The following is a 15,690-nucleotide window of genomic DNA, read 5'->3' on the forward strand; positions in this document are numbered from 1 at the left end:
TAGTATTCAGTACTGTTTCTATAGTAGAAATAGTATTCAGTATAATAGTATTCAGTACTATTTCTATAGTAGAAATAGTATTCAGTATAATAGTATTCAGTACTGTTTTATAGTAGAAATAGTATTCAGTATAATAGTATTCAGTACTGTTTCTATAGTAGAAATAGTATTCAGTATAATAGTATTCAGTACTGTTTCTATAGTAGAAATAGTATTCAGTATACAGTAATAGTAATCAGTATAATAGTATTCAGTGCTGTTTTATAGTAGAAATAGTATTCAGTATACAGTAATAGTAATCAGTATAATAGTATTCAGTGCTGTTTTATAGTAGAAATAGTATTCAGTATAATAGTATTCAGTGCTGTTTTATAGTAGAAATAGTATTCAGTATAATAGTATTCAGTACTATTTCTATAGTAGAAATAGTATTCAGTATAATAGTATTCAGTGCTGTTTTATAGTAGAAATAGTAATCAGTATAATAGTATTCAGTACTGTTTCTATAGTAGAAATAGTAATCAGTATAATAGTATTCAGTACTGTTTCTATAGTAGAAATAGTATTCAGTATAATAGTATTCAGGACTGTTTCTATAGTAGAAATAGTATTCAGTATAATAGTATTCAGTACTATTTCTATAGTAGAAATAGTATTCAGTATAATAGTATTCAGTACTGTTTTATAGTAGAAATAGTATTCAGTATAATAGTATTCAGTACTGTTTTATAGTAGAAATAGTATTCAGTATAATAGTATTCAGTACTGTTTCTATAGTACTGAATACTATTATACTGAATACTATTTCTACTATAAAACAGTATTCAGTATAATAGTATTCAGTACTGTTTCTATAGTAGAAATAGTATTCAGTATAATAGTATTCAGTACTATTTCTATAGTAGAAATAGTATTCAGTATAATAGTATTCAGTACTGTTTTATAGTAGAAATAGTATTCAGTATAATAGTATTCAGTACTGTTTCTATAGTAGAAATAGTATTCAGTATAATAGTATTCAGGGGGGCACGGTGGCTTAGTGGTTAGCACGTTCGCCTCACACCTCCAGGGTCGGGGTTCGATTCCCGCCTCCACCTTGTGTGTGTGGAGTTTGCATGTTCTCCCCGTGCCTCGGGGGTTTCCTCCGGGTACTCCGGTTTCCTCCCCCGGTCCAAAGACATGCATGGTAGGTTGATTGGCATCTCTCGAAAATTGTCCATAGTGTGTGAGTGAATGAGAGTGTGTGTGTGTGTGTGTGTGCCCTGCGATGGGTTGGCACTCCGTCCAGGGTGTATCCTGCCTTGATGCCTGATGACGCCTGAGATTGGCACAGAATCCCCGTGACCCGAGGTAGTTATGATGAGCGGTAGAAGATGAATGAGATGAATGAGATAATAGTATTCAGTACTGTTTCTATAGTAGAAATAGTATTCAGTATAATAGTATTAGTGCTGTTTCTATCCTAACTTTATTGTCATTGTTGTGTAGAAGTGTAAGAATGCAAAAACTTAAACCTTTCTCAGGACTGGCTAGGATTTGAAGGTAAGCATTAATTATATCAGTTTTATTAAATTATAGGGAAAGTTTGTTTGATCTTCCTGTTTGATTCTGGCCACACCTCTTTATATGAAATTATCTAAATCATATAAATTAATTCATCTTAATTCTCTCATGCTTTTCTGAGAGCTAAATGACATCATTTAGGAAATAAATGCTGATGTCTCATCACACTTAAATTTATCCTATAGGATCACAATAAGGTTCATACACGAACAGAAGAATAAAAAATATGTAATAATATTATTGAAAAAAAGCTATAATCCCAGCTATAATCTGTTAAATCTGTTCCTTTCTGTATGACCAGCACTGTGATGCAATTCATCCGAATCCCAAACACAGCTATTCAAACACATATTTTACACATATTTGTGTGTGTGTGATCTGTCAAAGCACTAAACCCTCTTTCAGTTAAATTCCCAAGGCATAAATTTGCACCTGAATTAAAAATTCTTTCCTCTAGCACTTTTTCCCTAAAGCAGGCAAACTGGCAGGTTGGCTTGAGATTTCAGTGCAGGTTTACTGGAGACATTGTGATGTGTTGCCACATCAAACAGTGCACAGGATTCAAGTGTTTACATATTGTGAAAGAAGGGGAAGCTCCCTGGACGTGGCACGTCATGAGCACCTGTGTGTCAGGGTTGTGCTGTCAGACGTGGAAAAAATACAAGGAGTCCATTGCGCTGAGGTCAGTACTGTATCTCTCTCTCTCTCTCTCTCTCTCTCACACACACACACACACACACATACACACACACGCACGCACGCACTCTCTCTCTCTCTCTCTCTCTCTCTCTCTCACACACACACACACACATACACACACACACACGCACGCACACTCTCTCTCTCTCTCTCTCTCTCTCACACACACAAACACATTTACATTTACATTTACATTTACAGCATTTGGCAGACGCCCTTATCCAGAGCGACGTACATAAGTGCTTAAATCTCTAACATTGAATGCTGGATCACCAAGTTACATACTTAAGATACCATGAGTTTAAAACATTTGTTCAGAGTTACAATGAAAAAGTGTCAAAGTCACAACTTTTTTTTTTTAAATGCAAAAGATAAGGAAAGAAGTGCTAGTTGAAGTGTTTCCTGAATAAGTAGGTCTTCAACCGCCCCTTGAAAAGATCCAGTGACTCAGCTGTCCGGACCTCTAGGGGAAGTTCATTCCACCACCTTGGTGCCAGAACAGAGAAGAGTCTTGTAGTAAACTTGCCTCTTACCCTGAGAGATGGTGCAACCAGTCGAGCAGTGCTGGTAGATCGGAGGGTGCGGGGTGCAGTGTGAGGAGTTATGAGGGCTTTGAGGTAAGAGGGAGCTGGGCCATTTTTGGCTTTGTAGGCCAGCATCAGTGTTTTGAATCTGATGCGTGCAGCTACCGGAGGTCAGTGGAGGGATCGCAGCAGCGGGGTGGTATGTGAGAACTTTGGCAGGTTGAAAACAAGCCGTGCAGCTGCATTTTGGATCATTTGCACACACACACACACACACGCTCTCTCTCACACACACACTCCCACACACACTCTCACACACACACGCACGTGCACACTTTCACACACTCTCTCTCTCTCTCTCTCTCCCTCTCTCTCACACACACACACACACACACACACACACACACACACACTCTCTTTCACACAAGTGAAGTGTGTGAATCACTGAATAGCAGATATGTTATGATGTTATAACATAATCAGAGATTTAAAACCTGTTATCTGTTATCTCTTCTCATTCTGTCTGCACATCACATCATAATGCCCCTGATCACAATCACCATGTAATAATTAATCAGTAATAAAATTAAGTTGTTGTTTTTTTGACAATGCACGTGCACAAAGTTTGACTTTATAGCTGTGGAAAGGGTTAAATACTGGTCAAAGGCAACGTTGGCTGTTCAATATTTGATGGAATATAACATAAGATAACAGACATAGAGATAATAGATCATAGTCTTGCTAGATCTGAAGATAAAACAGAAGATAAGACCTGGAAGCACAGAAATGTGTTGTTATTAATCTGAAAAAAAAAAAACATAATAAGAAATAAAATATTATTATTAGTAGCTAAATGAAATTTCTGATCTATTGGGATTTTCTTTTAAATGAAGAATTCTACCAACTGCTGAATCTGCTCCATAAAATGTTTTGCATGGTTATGACTCTTTCCGCCAGCAGAGGGCGCAGCTGTCCATCTCATTCATCGCTGCGGTTTGAGATTAATAGAAAAAAAATAATAGAAACAATTCTATCTAATTATGATCTATAATAATAATAATAATAATAATAATAATAATAATAATAATAATAATAATAATAATAAGAGAAATATATACCCTGATTTATTTATTTATTTATTTATTTATTTATTTATTTATTTATTTATTTATTTCTAAATGTGTCTTTTGTGTCAAAACGACACTGAAGCCATTCCTCATATATCTTGGTCGTGCAATCTTACCACACAGCTTTGGGAAGATGTAAGTCTGTTCATCTCTTGGACCATTATAAAAGTTATTTTTAAAGTTTTTTTTTTCACAAGAGTTAAAATATTGTTTAATTACAATTTCACATTGACTTAACAAATTACACACAACAGGTATATTAACTCTATACTTTATTTAATTTGTCATTTTTATTCATATGTATAATGCACTCCATTTGTTTTTGTTTCTGTGTTGAGCTACAGTACTGTATTGATTGTTAATGAGAAGTGTTAATGTTTAATCTTTACTGTTATACGTCTCGATTATTGCTGTATTCTATTGTGTTGTAATATAATATAATATATTCAAGTAAAGCATTGGGGAAAAAAGAGCAACATCTACATGAATTTCTCATTTCTCTCTCTCTCTCTTTTCTCTTTCTCTCTTCTCTCTCTCTTTCTCTCTCTCTCCCTCTCTCTCTCTCTCTCCTCTCTCTCTCTCTCTCTCCCTCTTTTCTCTTTCTCTCTTCTCTCTCTCTCTTTCTCTCTCTCTTCTCTCACTCTCTCTCTCTTTCTTTCTCTCTCTCGTTCTCTCTCTCTCGTTTTCTCTCTCTCTCTCTCTCTCTCTCTCTCTCTCTCTCTCTCTCTCTCTCCCTCTCTCTCTCTCTCGTTCCCTCTCTCGCTCTCGTTCTCGTTCTCTCTCTCTCTCTCTCTCTCTCTCTCTCTCTCTCTCCTCTCACTCTCTCTCGTTCTCTCTCTCTCGTTTTCTCTCTTTCTCTCTCTCGTTCTCTCTCTCTCGTTCTCGTTCTCTCTCTCTCTCTCTCTCTCTCTCTCTCTCTCTTCTCTCACTCTCTCTCTCTCTTTTCTCTCTCTCTTTCTTTCTCTCTTTCTCTCTCTCTCTCGTTCTCTCTCTCTCTCTCTCTCTCTCTCTCGTTCTCTCTCTCTCTCTGTCTCTCTCTTCTCTCACTCTCTCTCTCTCTTTTATCTCTCTCTTTCTTTCTCTCTCTCTCGTTCTCTCTCTCTCTTTCTTTCTCTCTCCTCTCTCTCTCTCTCTCTCTCTCTCATTCTCTCTCTCTCTCTCTCTCTCTCTCTCTCTCTCTCTCTCTCTCTCTCTCACACACACACACACACACACACACAATCTGAGCTCATAATTCTTTGAGCTTTGAGTGTGTGAACAGTGAGAAAGTACAGCACTATCTATCTTCTGATGTGGGAAGTGGTAGCTCAGTAATTAAGATGTTAGGCTACTGATCGTAAGGACATTAGTGTGAATCCCAGGTCCACCAAGCTGCCACTTCTGGGCCCCTGACCAAGGCCCTTAACCCTCAATTGCTCAGTTGTATAAAAAGAGCTAAAAAAGTTGCTCTGGGTAATGGTGTCTGACCAATAACATAAATGTAAATCTATCTTGTATCTGCAGCTCATTAGACAAAGATTAATAAACGATCACTTCAGCACTCATGCAGGGGGTTGAGACGTACATCAGTTTATTATGTAGTAATTACATAATCAAAAGTATGCTGGTTGGTTCTAAGTCATAAACAGAGAACCCAGTAAAATATATATCAACTTATTCATGTTACACGTTTCGTTTTGAATAACCACTGAAAAGAACATCTTTAAAAATGATTTTCTACCTTAATCCTCTACAGCAGAATTGATTGGATTACAGTCTTGTGTACTAGCGTGTATCTCATTTTTATTGAGTTTGAGACTTTTTTTTTATCTTTTCTCTGCCAGATCCGTCACTTTACATCCCAGCCAGTACTTTCTGATAGATCTCGGGTATGGAGGGGTTACATAGTCGATGCGTTTGGTCTTGAGATCCACTCTGTAGTATTTATCTGAATGAAAACAAATATTGCAGGTTTAAAATCTTAAAATAGCTAAAAAAAAAAAAAAAAAAAGAATAGAAATAATTACGAATAGCAAATGTCTATTTTAGCCTTTTGGTGGATTTTTTTCATAAATTTGATGAATTGCTTTTAAATTAAAAATATATAGATTAATTAGTGATTAATTAGTGAAGTATTAGTGAAATAATGAGTATAAATGTCTTGGAATAGGTTCATTAATCTTATATTTTGTTTGTTTTAGTCTAATAACAGGACATACGTATGCAACGTCTGTAAACGTAAAGTCCAGAAGGTTGTGAGTTTAAATCCCAGAATCACCAGACTGCCGTGTTTGAGACCTTTAGAAGTTAAGACAAGGGTCTTAACTTCTTCTATACCGTTCCTATACTGTTAATACTGTTTGGTAGAGAATACCTTTCTGGAAGAAGTAGACATTTTGCACAGGCGTTGCTTTCTCCAGAACAAACTCCACGTCAGCGGAGTCCATGTCATCGTCGCCGTAGTCGTAGAACTCCGGTCGTCGTCCACGGCCCTTCTTCTGACCTTTATTTTGACTTTTCGCTCCAAAATACCTTGTCAGAACAAACAAGGATCTTACTTACAGGGATCACTTTGTTTTACATACAATCGCTATACTGTGATAACATTAACTGCACTGTAAAAAAGGTTTGTCATAAATAAAGCATGTACCTCTCTTCATAATCCAATCCAAAATCTTCCCAGAAGTCTGAACGGCTGGCTCTGCTTCCTCTGCCTCTACCTTTCTTCCTGCGGCTGCTCCGGGTCCTGCCACGTGTACCTGGAGCTACAGGTGAAAGTGAAGGTGCAGGAAAAGAAGAAGAAGAAGAAGAAGAAGAAGAAGAAGGTTTGGGGTGCAAGTACAGCCGTCCCACCATTGCCGCGTCTATTGGAGGTTTGATGCCCACCCAGTCTTTCTCAATTAAGCGTGGCTCTTTGTGATGTCCTGATCCTGGAACTTATAACAAAGAACAGGAGACAAGAGACAGGAGACAAGCTGATAATCTTTAGCGTCATGAGAAAATAAAAAATAGAAGAGTAGTCTCGCTCTTACATATATGGAAGAGTGAGGCATAAAGGTCATCCCAGTTGTAGTCACAGTACAGGTCAGTGTAGCGAGTAAAGAGTACGGACGGGGATGCTTTGGTCATACGATCACAATCCCCATGAGATGGCTGGTGCTTGAACTCGTACTGGTAATACCGATCACCTGAGAAGCCACAGCACAGCTCAATAGCAGGATATATTTGTACAAAATGACATATTATAGTAACATTCATTCATTCATCTTCTACCGCTTATCCGAACTACCTTGGGTCACGGGGAGCCTGTGCCTATCTCAGGCGTCATCGGGCATCAAGGCAGGATACACCCTGGACGGAGTGCCAACCCATCACAGGGCACACACACACTCTCATTCACTCACGCAATCACACACTACGGACAATTTTCCAGAGATGCCAATCAACCTACCATGCATGTCTTTGGACCGGGGGAGGAAACCGGAGTATCCGGAGGAAACCCCCGAGGCACGGGGAGAACATGCAAACTCCACACACACAAGGTGGAGGCGGGAATCGAACCCCCAACCCTGGAGGTGTGAGGCGAACGTGCTAACCACTAAGCCACGTATTATAGTAACATGTATGAATAAAAATTGGTAACAAGTATTTTTCTAAACTCTTTGAATCCCAATAACGCTACAGTCATTCATAACCGGGATCCAAGAGAGCTGTATTGTCTGGGTGGGAGAAAAAGCATACTCTCTCTCCCCTGTCAATCATAGAGATACTAGCCAATCGTGAGCAAATTTGAGATTGTGTAGGTGGAAGAGGGCAGATCAGCAACAATGCTTTTGTGTCTGAGTGTTTTACAGATCTGGCTTCACACGGCTCAGAGGAAGCAGGTGTTGGCCTCCACCCTCCCCAGTTAGTATCGTATGACGGTCATATGATGGAGAGAAGTAGCAGGCAGGTGTTTGGGTGTTGGCAAATAAAGGGGAATAAAATCGCTAAAAAAAACCCAGTGCAGGTGTATACACAAAGCTCTGCTCTGGGTTTTTATGAGTTTGTGTATGGTACTTTTGTTTTTAGACCAGTCGCTTATTTCAAAGGCTTTCAGAGTGTCAGGAAAGCAAGAAGTACTTTTTGTACTGGTAAAAAAAAAGAAGCACTAATTAGTTTTTGGGCTCATAAAGCTGAACTGATACAGAACTCATAAGAAATGTTGTAAATATAGAATTCTAGAATAATAATCCATTTAGTAGTAATCATAAACCGTACTACTGTATATTAGTCATGGTTACTGTGACAACACAATATGTTATCCAAAAAAATCAACACCATGATCTAAATCATCAGTTAATTACATTTCAACTCTTCCCCAGAAATGGCTGTAATGGAACAAAGCTACAATCCTAATATCTGTGCGAATCCAAAGACGGATGGTTCGCTTGCTTTTGTGTACACACCTTTAAAGAAATACGCTTTCTCCTTTTTGTTGTGTGCTGGAGCAGGAATAGCAAATGCAGCATCAACGTCATTTGGGATGTTTTCAAACCCCACTGAGATATTTCTCGGGTAATCTTCGTCCAGGACGTCGCCCTCGAAGCGCCAGTACTTGTTACCCTGAGTGACGTTATACATCATGTCAAGTGTCATGTTTTCATTCATTTTCATAATTGTCTCAAAGTTCTAGTCATGGGTGACTAGATTAGGTGACTAGATTAGACAAGCTAAAAATCTATTTATGCTATGAACATAACTCGATTTTGACAAACCGTCCAAAGAGGCTTCTGATTTCAACCATCACGCAGTGCACAATGCACAGGACCTTTACTACTCCTCCTGATGGTGTTGTGATTAGAAGACATTCCCACGTTTCCCATGTTTGGACCTTACCTTTGTGCCTGGCTGGGTTGCATAGGTAAGGTCCTAATCACCAGGCACTTACTGACTATCTCTCCTAACAAGGCCAGGCTCCAGGTCATTGATCCCAGTCTTCTTGTTCCTGTTGTATATCTTGGTCCTTGATTATTTCCTTTTTAAGTATCTATGATTCACTCTTATTGTGGCCCCTCATCTAGGACAAGTTTGCTTTGGGAGACACTACCAGGGTTCACTCCTGACAACATAAGTCATGTGTTCGGTGGGACAAAGTAGCTCCTCCACCAAAGAAGAAGAACAGGGGCGTAGAAGCCTTTATTATCACCACATATACATTACAGCACAGTGGAATTCTTTTCTTCACATACCCCAATTGAGTAGGTTGGGGTCATAGTGCAGGGGCAGCTACTGTACCTATGATACAGCGCCCCTGGAGCAGGGAGGGTTGAGGGCCTTGCTCAAGGGCCCAGCAGTGGTAGCTTGACTGTGCTGGGCCTTGAACCACGATCCTCTGATCAACAACCCAAAGCCTTAACCAGCTGAGTCACCACTGCTAACGTGACGATTCATAAAATCCAGATAAAGTGGTTTTGAATCTGATTAAGATGCTTCCTTGGTGCTCAGGGAGGTGAATAGCATGTTGAATGGAGAGAAGATCTCAGGGCGGACCAAGAACTAGATGGAGACCAATGACTAGATCTCTCGTCTGGCACGGAAGCTCTTGGAGAAGCTGGAGGAGGTGGCTAGGGAGAGGGAAGCTAATCAGAAGCTAATGGATGTAGGATAGATGGATGGATGGATGGATGGATGGATGGATGGATGGATGCATTAACTCTTTTTTACAGACCAATTCTTCTCTTTTTTTCAGGGCCATGCAAACATCTAGCTGATTTGTATTTGATCCATTGTATTAGAAATGTGACAGAATTGTTATAGCACATTATATACCTTGAATATATAACTTTTCCCTTGGCAGTTTATTCGAGTAAAGGCAGCATCTATAGGACCAGAAATGCCCCACACATCCTTTATGAGTTTGGGATAACCCGGCATCACTGACTTCTCGTCCAGTTCAAAGAAGTATTCACCTACAGTATAGCACACAAAGTACAGACATGTGTTCAGGTCACAGTCTTACAACTGAAGGTGAATTTTACCAGTCAGAAAAACGAGAGAAATGATTCTAGCCAGTAATCTCACCCCTGAAGACATAAATCGAGCCGTTCTTTATCTGCAGGAAGGCATCAAACGATCCTCCACTGCAGGGTTCCGCCGCAGGGTCTGAAAAGTGGGTGGAGGTATCGGAGATGGTCATAGATATTACTACGGTATTCGCTGTTGTTGTTGTGGGATTCAAAGTAGAGGTCAGATTTTCCTCAGGAAGCTCAAACACATCTCCACGTGTAACTAGGAATTAAAAACACCTTCATTAACCTCAGATTTCGCCTCCTGAGACAAACCATACTATATAATGTCCAAGCACTTACTTTTAGTTTGACATACAGTGTCAAAATCTATACAGCAGCTTTTGTAATACTTGCACAAAGAGTCACATTGGCATTTCATTTTGGGGTCAAAGCCATTCTGACAACGTCCGTCACATGAGTCTAGGTAATAGGACAGTGAGTGAATTTGGGGCTTAATGGCATGATTTAAGGCATAAAAGTAAGCTGAAATAAAACCTTTCAAAATCTTGAATTATAATAATAATAATAACAATAACAATAACAATAACAATAACAATAACAATAACAACAACAACAATAATAATAATACTAATAATAATACTAATAATAATAACAATAATAATAATAATAATAGTAATACTACTACTACTACTACTAATAATAATAATAATAACAATAATAATAATAATAATAATCATAACAATAATAATAATAATAACAACAACAACAACAACAACAACAACAATAATAATAATAACAAGAATAATAATAAGAATATATGTTTAAAAGGATTCAGAAGCTCTAATTTCTCAAAAGAATTTAGGAAATAACATTAGAAAGACACAAAGAACTCTGCTGATCCATGTAGAATCCGTGTACACATAAAGCCACAAGATATTCCTGATGGAACTACTTACCTTCTGCAGCGAAGGATGTTGCCACTGAAAACAAAAATAAAACTGCTAATTTCATTTTGAGAAATTCATAGGCTGTGTCTCTTCACCTCTTGTCTACCGTGATTGAGCTTTTTTCAGGCGATTGATCGCTTCAAAAGTCACCAGACTGTTTGTTTTGGGTGCTTTACTGGAGTAATTATTGATCTGCTACACTGCTGTGCAAAGAAATTCTGTACAAATAGTTTCAGAAATATATCCTAAATATAAGAATAGTTGGCAATGCAAATCAAATGAGATCAAGCGACATGTTTCGACCTTTCGTTTTTAATTTGCAATTCTCATACGGTGCAAAACACTTTCTATGGTAGGTTATTTCAAATGAATTATATTACAAAAAATCTGTAACATTTGTATGTTTGGAAAAATCAGTACTTTTCTGACATAAAATAACCATCCAAGACAAAAGGCATGAAAACATTTCAACATTTAAGCAATACATTAGCAAATAGCCCTGAATTGTGATAATGAAATGATAATTTGTAATTTCCCTGAACTGTGTTTTCTTTGTTCAAGCCAACACTGAGGCCTTGAACTATGAGTAATGACCAAACAACACAGAACAGGAAAAAAACAAAGTTTTCTCTCTCTCTCTCTCTCTCTCTCTTTCACGCTCTCTCTCTCTCTGTCTTTCTCTCTCTCTCCATCTCTATCTCTCTCTCTCTCTCTCTCTTTCTCTCTCTCTCTCCATCTCTCTCTCGCTTTCACTCTCTCTCTCTCTCTCTCTCTCTCTCTGTCTTTCTCTCTCTCTCTCTTTCTGTCTTTCACTCTCTCGCTCTCTTGCTCTCTCTCTCCCTCCCTCTCTAACTCTCTCTTTCTCTCTCTCTCTCTCTCTCTCTCTCTCTCTGTCTCTCACACACACAAACACACACACACATTACAAAAAGTCATTAAAGTTATAAAGGTGCAGTTCAGCGGTGGCTTAGTGGTTAGCACGTTCACCTCACACCTCCAGGGTTGGGGGTTTGATTCCCACCTCTGCCTTGTGTGTGTGGAGTTTACATGTTCTCCCCGTGCCTCGGGGGTTTCCTCCGGGTACTCCGGTTTCCTCCCCCGGTCCAAAGACATGCATGGTAAGTTGATTGGCATCTCTGGAAAATTGTCTGTAGTGTGTGATTGTGTGAGTGAATGAGAGTGTGTGTGTGCCCTGCGATGGGTTGGCACTCCGTCGAGGGTGTATCCTGCCTTGATGCCCGATGACGCCTGAGATAGGCTCCCCGTGACCCGAGGTAGTTCGGATAAACGGTAGAAAATGAGTGAGTGAGTGAGGTGCAGTTCAGGAGCTCCAGCTAATGTTTAAATATCTCATTAAATATCATTGGATGAGGACATTAATAAATCTCAGTCACTATGGCATGCTGATGATCTGTTAACTTTATTGAGTAAGGAACACCTTGTTGATGAGAGAGATCAGAGAATAACAGCCCTGCTACAGTAACTCAAATAACTACTCTTTACAGCTGTGGTAATTAGAAAAGCATCTCAGAACTCACATGGTGAAGATTGAGATGAATGAGATACAACAGTAGATGAAGACCAAATCAGCTTTTCTTCTTGTTAACCAAGAACAGGAATCTCTGTCATCTTCTGTGACTTGGTTTTAATGGGATTCATGGAACGTTATTTCTTGGTCAGCTGCTGGTTTACTTCCAGATGTTCCATTGCTGGATTTTCCTTTAGACAAGGACCGTTGAGGCTGTGGAGCTTTTTCAGAGTTGACATCATGGCCTTTGGACTTTGTAAGGAACGTTCTGACATCGGTGTTAAACTAGGGTCTATAATTTGGAGGCATATGTAACAAGTTTGATTAACAAGTCATCAAACTTCTTGTTTTTGTTATAGACATGAAAACTGTTATACGTGCATTCATTAAAACACATTTATTATGTCCAATTTGATGATTTGGAAATCCTTTTATCAGCCGCTCTCATAATAAATGTTTATCCTGTTTACAACTTATTTTGAAGGCTGATATTAGGCTCCTGACTGGAACCAGGAAGAGATTTCTCCAATTCTGGCATCACATCAATGGATTCCTGCCAAATATTGTAGATGAGTAAAATTTAATCACAGCTTTTTATTTCCTTTAGTGGAATGACACCTTTTTTAATCTCTACTGTCTCCAGTGTCTTCTGTTGTATTCCCAGAAAACTAAGTTCATCGAATGAATTAATCTCTTTTCAGTTTCTTGTTCCATTCATTCTTTCATTCATCTTCTACCGCTTATCCGAACTACCTCGGGTCACGGGAGCCTGTGCCTATCTCAGGCGTCATTGGGCATCAAGGCAGGATACACCCTGGACGGAGTGCCAACCCATCACAGGGCACACACACACACACACACACTCATTCACTCACGCAATCACACACTACGGACAATTTTCCAGAGATGCCAATCAACCTACCATGCATGTCTTTGGACTGGGGGAGGAAATCGGAGTACCTGGAGGAAACCCCCGAGGCACGGGGAGAACATGTAAACTCCACACACACAAGGCGGAGGCGGGAATCGAACCCCCAACCCTGGAGGTGTGAGGCGAACGTGCTAACCACTAAGCCACCGTGCCCCCCCCTCATTTACCTTGATTTCTCTAATTATTTTTTCTTACGTGTTTATTATCTTTTCACTTTATCCATTACTCTACTATTCTGTCCTGTATTCCGGTTAAACAACACCACGAAAAGATAAATTGTCACTTGCTAATCTGCAAACAGAGCAATGTTGTCCTTGTTCTCAAATCCTGTACAGTTCCTACAAAAACGCTGGTTATTTCGGGTCAGGTACAAGTATGGTCTCATTACATTTCATACCAGGAAACAAATGATTGAAAATAAGTGCTGCAAATGGTTAAAAAATTCCAAGACTGGGAAAAGCTACAGCAGCTTCAGCACTGTAACAGCACACTTCAAAGAAGAGCCATCGTGATAAGCAATGCTGAAAGGAACAGATAAGAAGAGATTATTAAACCTGTTTTGTCTGATGAAAACATTCCACTACAAGAGCTGAGAACAGCAGATTTGAACTATCTGCAATATTTTACTGATTTTGCTCAGTTGCAGCAGTTTATGCATTATCACTACACACCAAGACCAAACTGACCACCTTACTAACAGTCGTTAATGTCATCTACTGTACCACATGGAATATTATCATATAAGTCTGCTAACCCAGACTCTACAGTTGTTCTACGGATCCTGTTAAAAGCCACATTTGCACTGCTTATACTGTATTCGCTGAGATTTGACCCAACAACATCTGAGCTGAAGATCCGAATTATATCAGACCGACTGAATGAATCCTTTAAGGTACAGTATGACTCTCTAAAAATCCTGTTGGAGTGACTTGGTGTACTGTACCTTCACAGCACAGATAAACCCTTAAGATAAGCAACTGTTGACCTTTAAAGGATAATGTGCTTAAACTTTATAGCCACAAGCATGTGCCGTGACGCAAGGACAGTAACCTTCGACTCCAAGGTCCCGGTTTGATCAAAGAAGGCAGATTATTGTGATTGGATACTGGCTGAAATATAAAAATGGTGCAATTTGGGATATTGTTAGCATTGAATATTGTAGGTTTGAGTAGGAAAGAAAGCAATACATGCAATGTTTTTGCTCGTGAAAATGCTCGTTTTATTAAATGGAAATTCTCATAGAAACTTGACACCTGGTAAACGTTCTCCCAACCCCATGTGCAGATCCCAGAAAGTGCAAGCTCATACGGTGCACTTCCTCGTGGAATCAGACTAAGATCATTCACTTCGTCGAGATAACTTATCTTTACAAGCAAATCTTTTCATTTCATGTGCAATTCAGATGTTTTATATGCAGTGCATAAGTATTCACCCCCCCACTTGAACTTTTTCACGTTTTGTATTGTAACTGTGCTGCCAAGGAGCTGAAATGGACTTAGTCAGACTTATAAAGTGGACTTATAACCATCATAATTAATGTAATTGGTGTAAAAAAAATTCAAGTCTGAGTCCTTATCTCTGGTAGAAGTCTTTAAGTATCTTGGGATTCGTGATGAGTCCGAGGCAGCGAAGTGACAGATGCTCAGTTTGGGAACAAAATTTTCTGTTCAAATCTTCACATTTTGTCTTAAGCTATGGGAGGAATAAGGTTCCTCACGTGATAGCATGAGCCTTGGACTGTACTTTAAATAGAGAGGAGTCAGCTGAGGTGGTTTCGCTGCCTTACAAGCATTCTCCTTGGTCAGTTTCTGTTAGTATCAGGCAATGGATGGAGACCCTGAGGCAGACCCTGGACCCCCTGTAGGTCATAGTTCATCTGGAAACATCTAAGGATACATCAGGAGGATCTGGAATCTGAAGGGAGGGAAAGAGAAGTCTGGACTGACCTAATCAGCCTGATTTCACCTCTCCCACCACTGCGAAAAGAGGAAGGAAACCTAACGGCTATACAGAGTTAAATTAGTTTCAATCAGAAGTCACATAATTAGTAGTGATGGCCAGTTCGTGAACGAATCGTTCTTTTGAACCAGTTCTTTTTAGTGAACTGGATGAACCGGTTCACCAAATCGGACTGATTCGTTCTAAACAGTTCGCGTCTTGAGTCAGCGCTGATTCACAAGTTACTAAAGTTACTCACTTTCGGTCATGCCTGACAGTCCCTCCGACTCTAAATAAACTCATATCCCCGAGTATATGTAACTCCTGTACACTGAACTGAGACATGTTGTGCTGAGAGAACTGTGAATTACTGAACCGATAAATCATGAGTACAGAACTGAGAACTGCTTGTTTCGGACGCGTCCGAGAACCGATGAACCGAT

General features: G+C 39.3%; 1 protein-coding gene across 1 annotated transcript; it reads right to left on the reverse strand.

Annotated features, from left to right (window-relative positions):
- Positions 1–5,459: 5,459 nt before the first annotated feature.
- vtnb (vitronectin b) lies at positions 5,460–11,018 on the reverse strand. Its single transcript, XM_060891465.1, has 9 exons — positions 10,860–11,018; positions 10,243–10,362; positions 9,956–10,162; positions 9,704–9,843; positions 8,341–8,497; positions 6,925–7,080; positions 6,543–6,828; positions 6,267–6,424; positions 5,460–5,840 (listed from the first exon to the last, which is right to left on the reverse strand). The coding sequence occupies exons 1-9, from the start codon at positions 10,912–10,914 to the stop codon at positions 5,719–5,721; spliced, it is 1,401 nt and encodes a 466-aa protein (XP_060747448.1). The 5' UTR covers positions 10,915–11,018; the 3' UTR covers positions 5,460–5,718.
- Between the last annotated feature and the right edge of the window lie 4,672 nt (positions 11,019–15,690).

Source organism: Tachysurus vachellii, chromosome 17 (assembly GCF_030014155.1).
Source record: "Tachysurus vachellii isolate PV-2020 chromosome 17, HZAU_Pvac_v1, whole genome shotgun sequence".
In the NCBI taxonomy this organism is placed as follows: domain Eukaryota; kingdom Metazoa; phylum Chordata; class Actinopteri; order Siluriformes; family Bagridae; genus Tachysurus; species Tachysurus vachellii.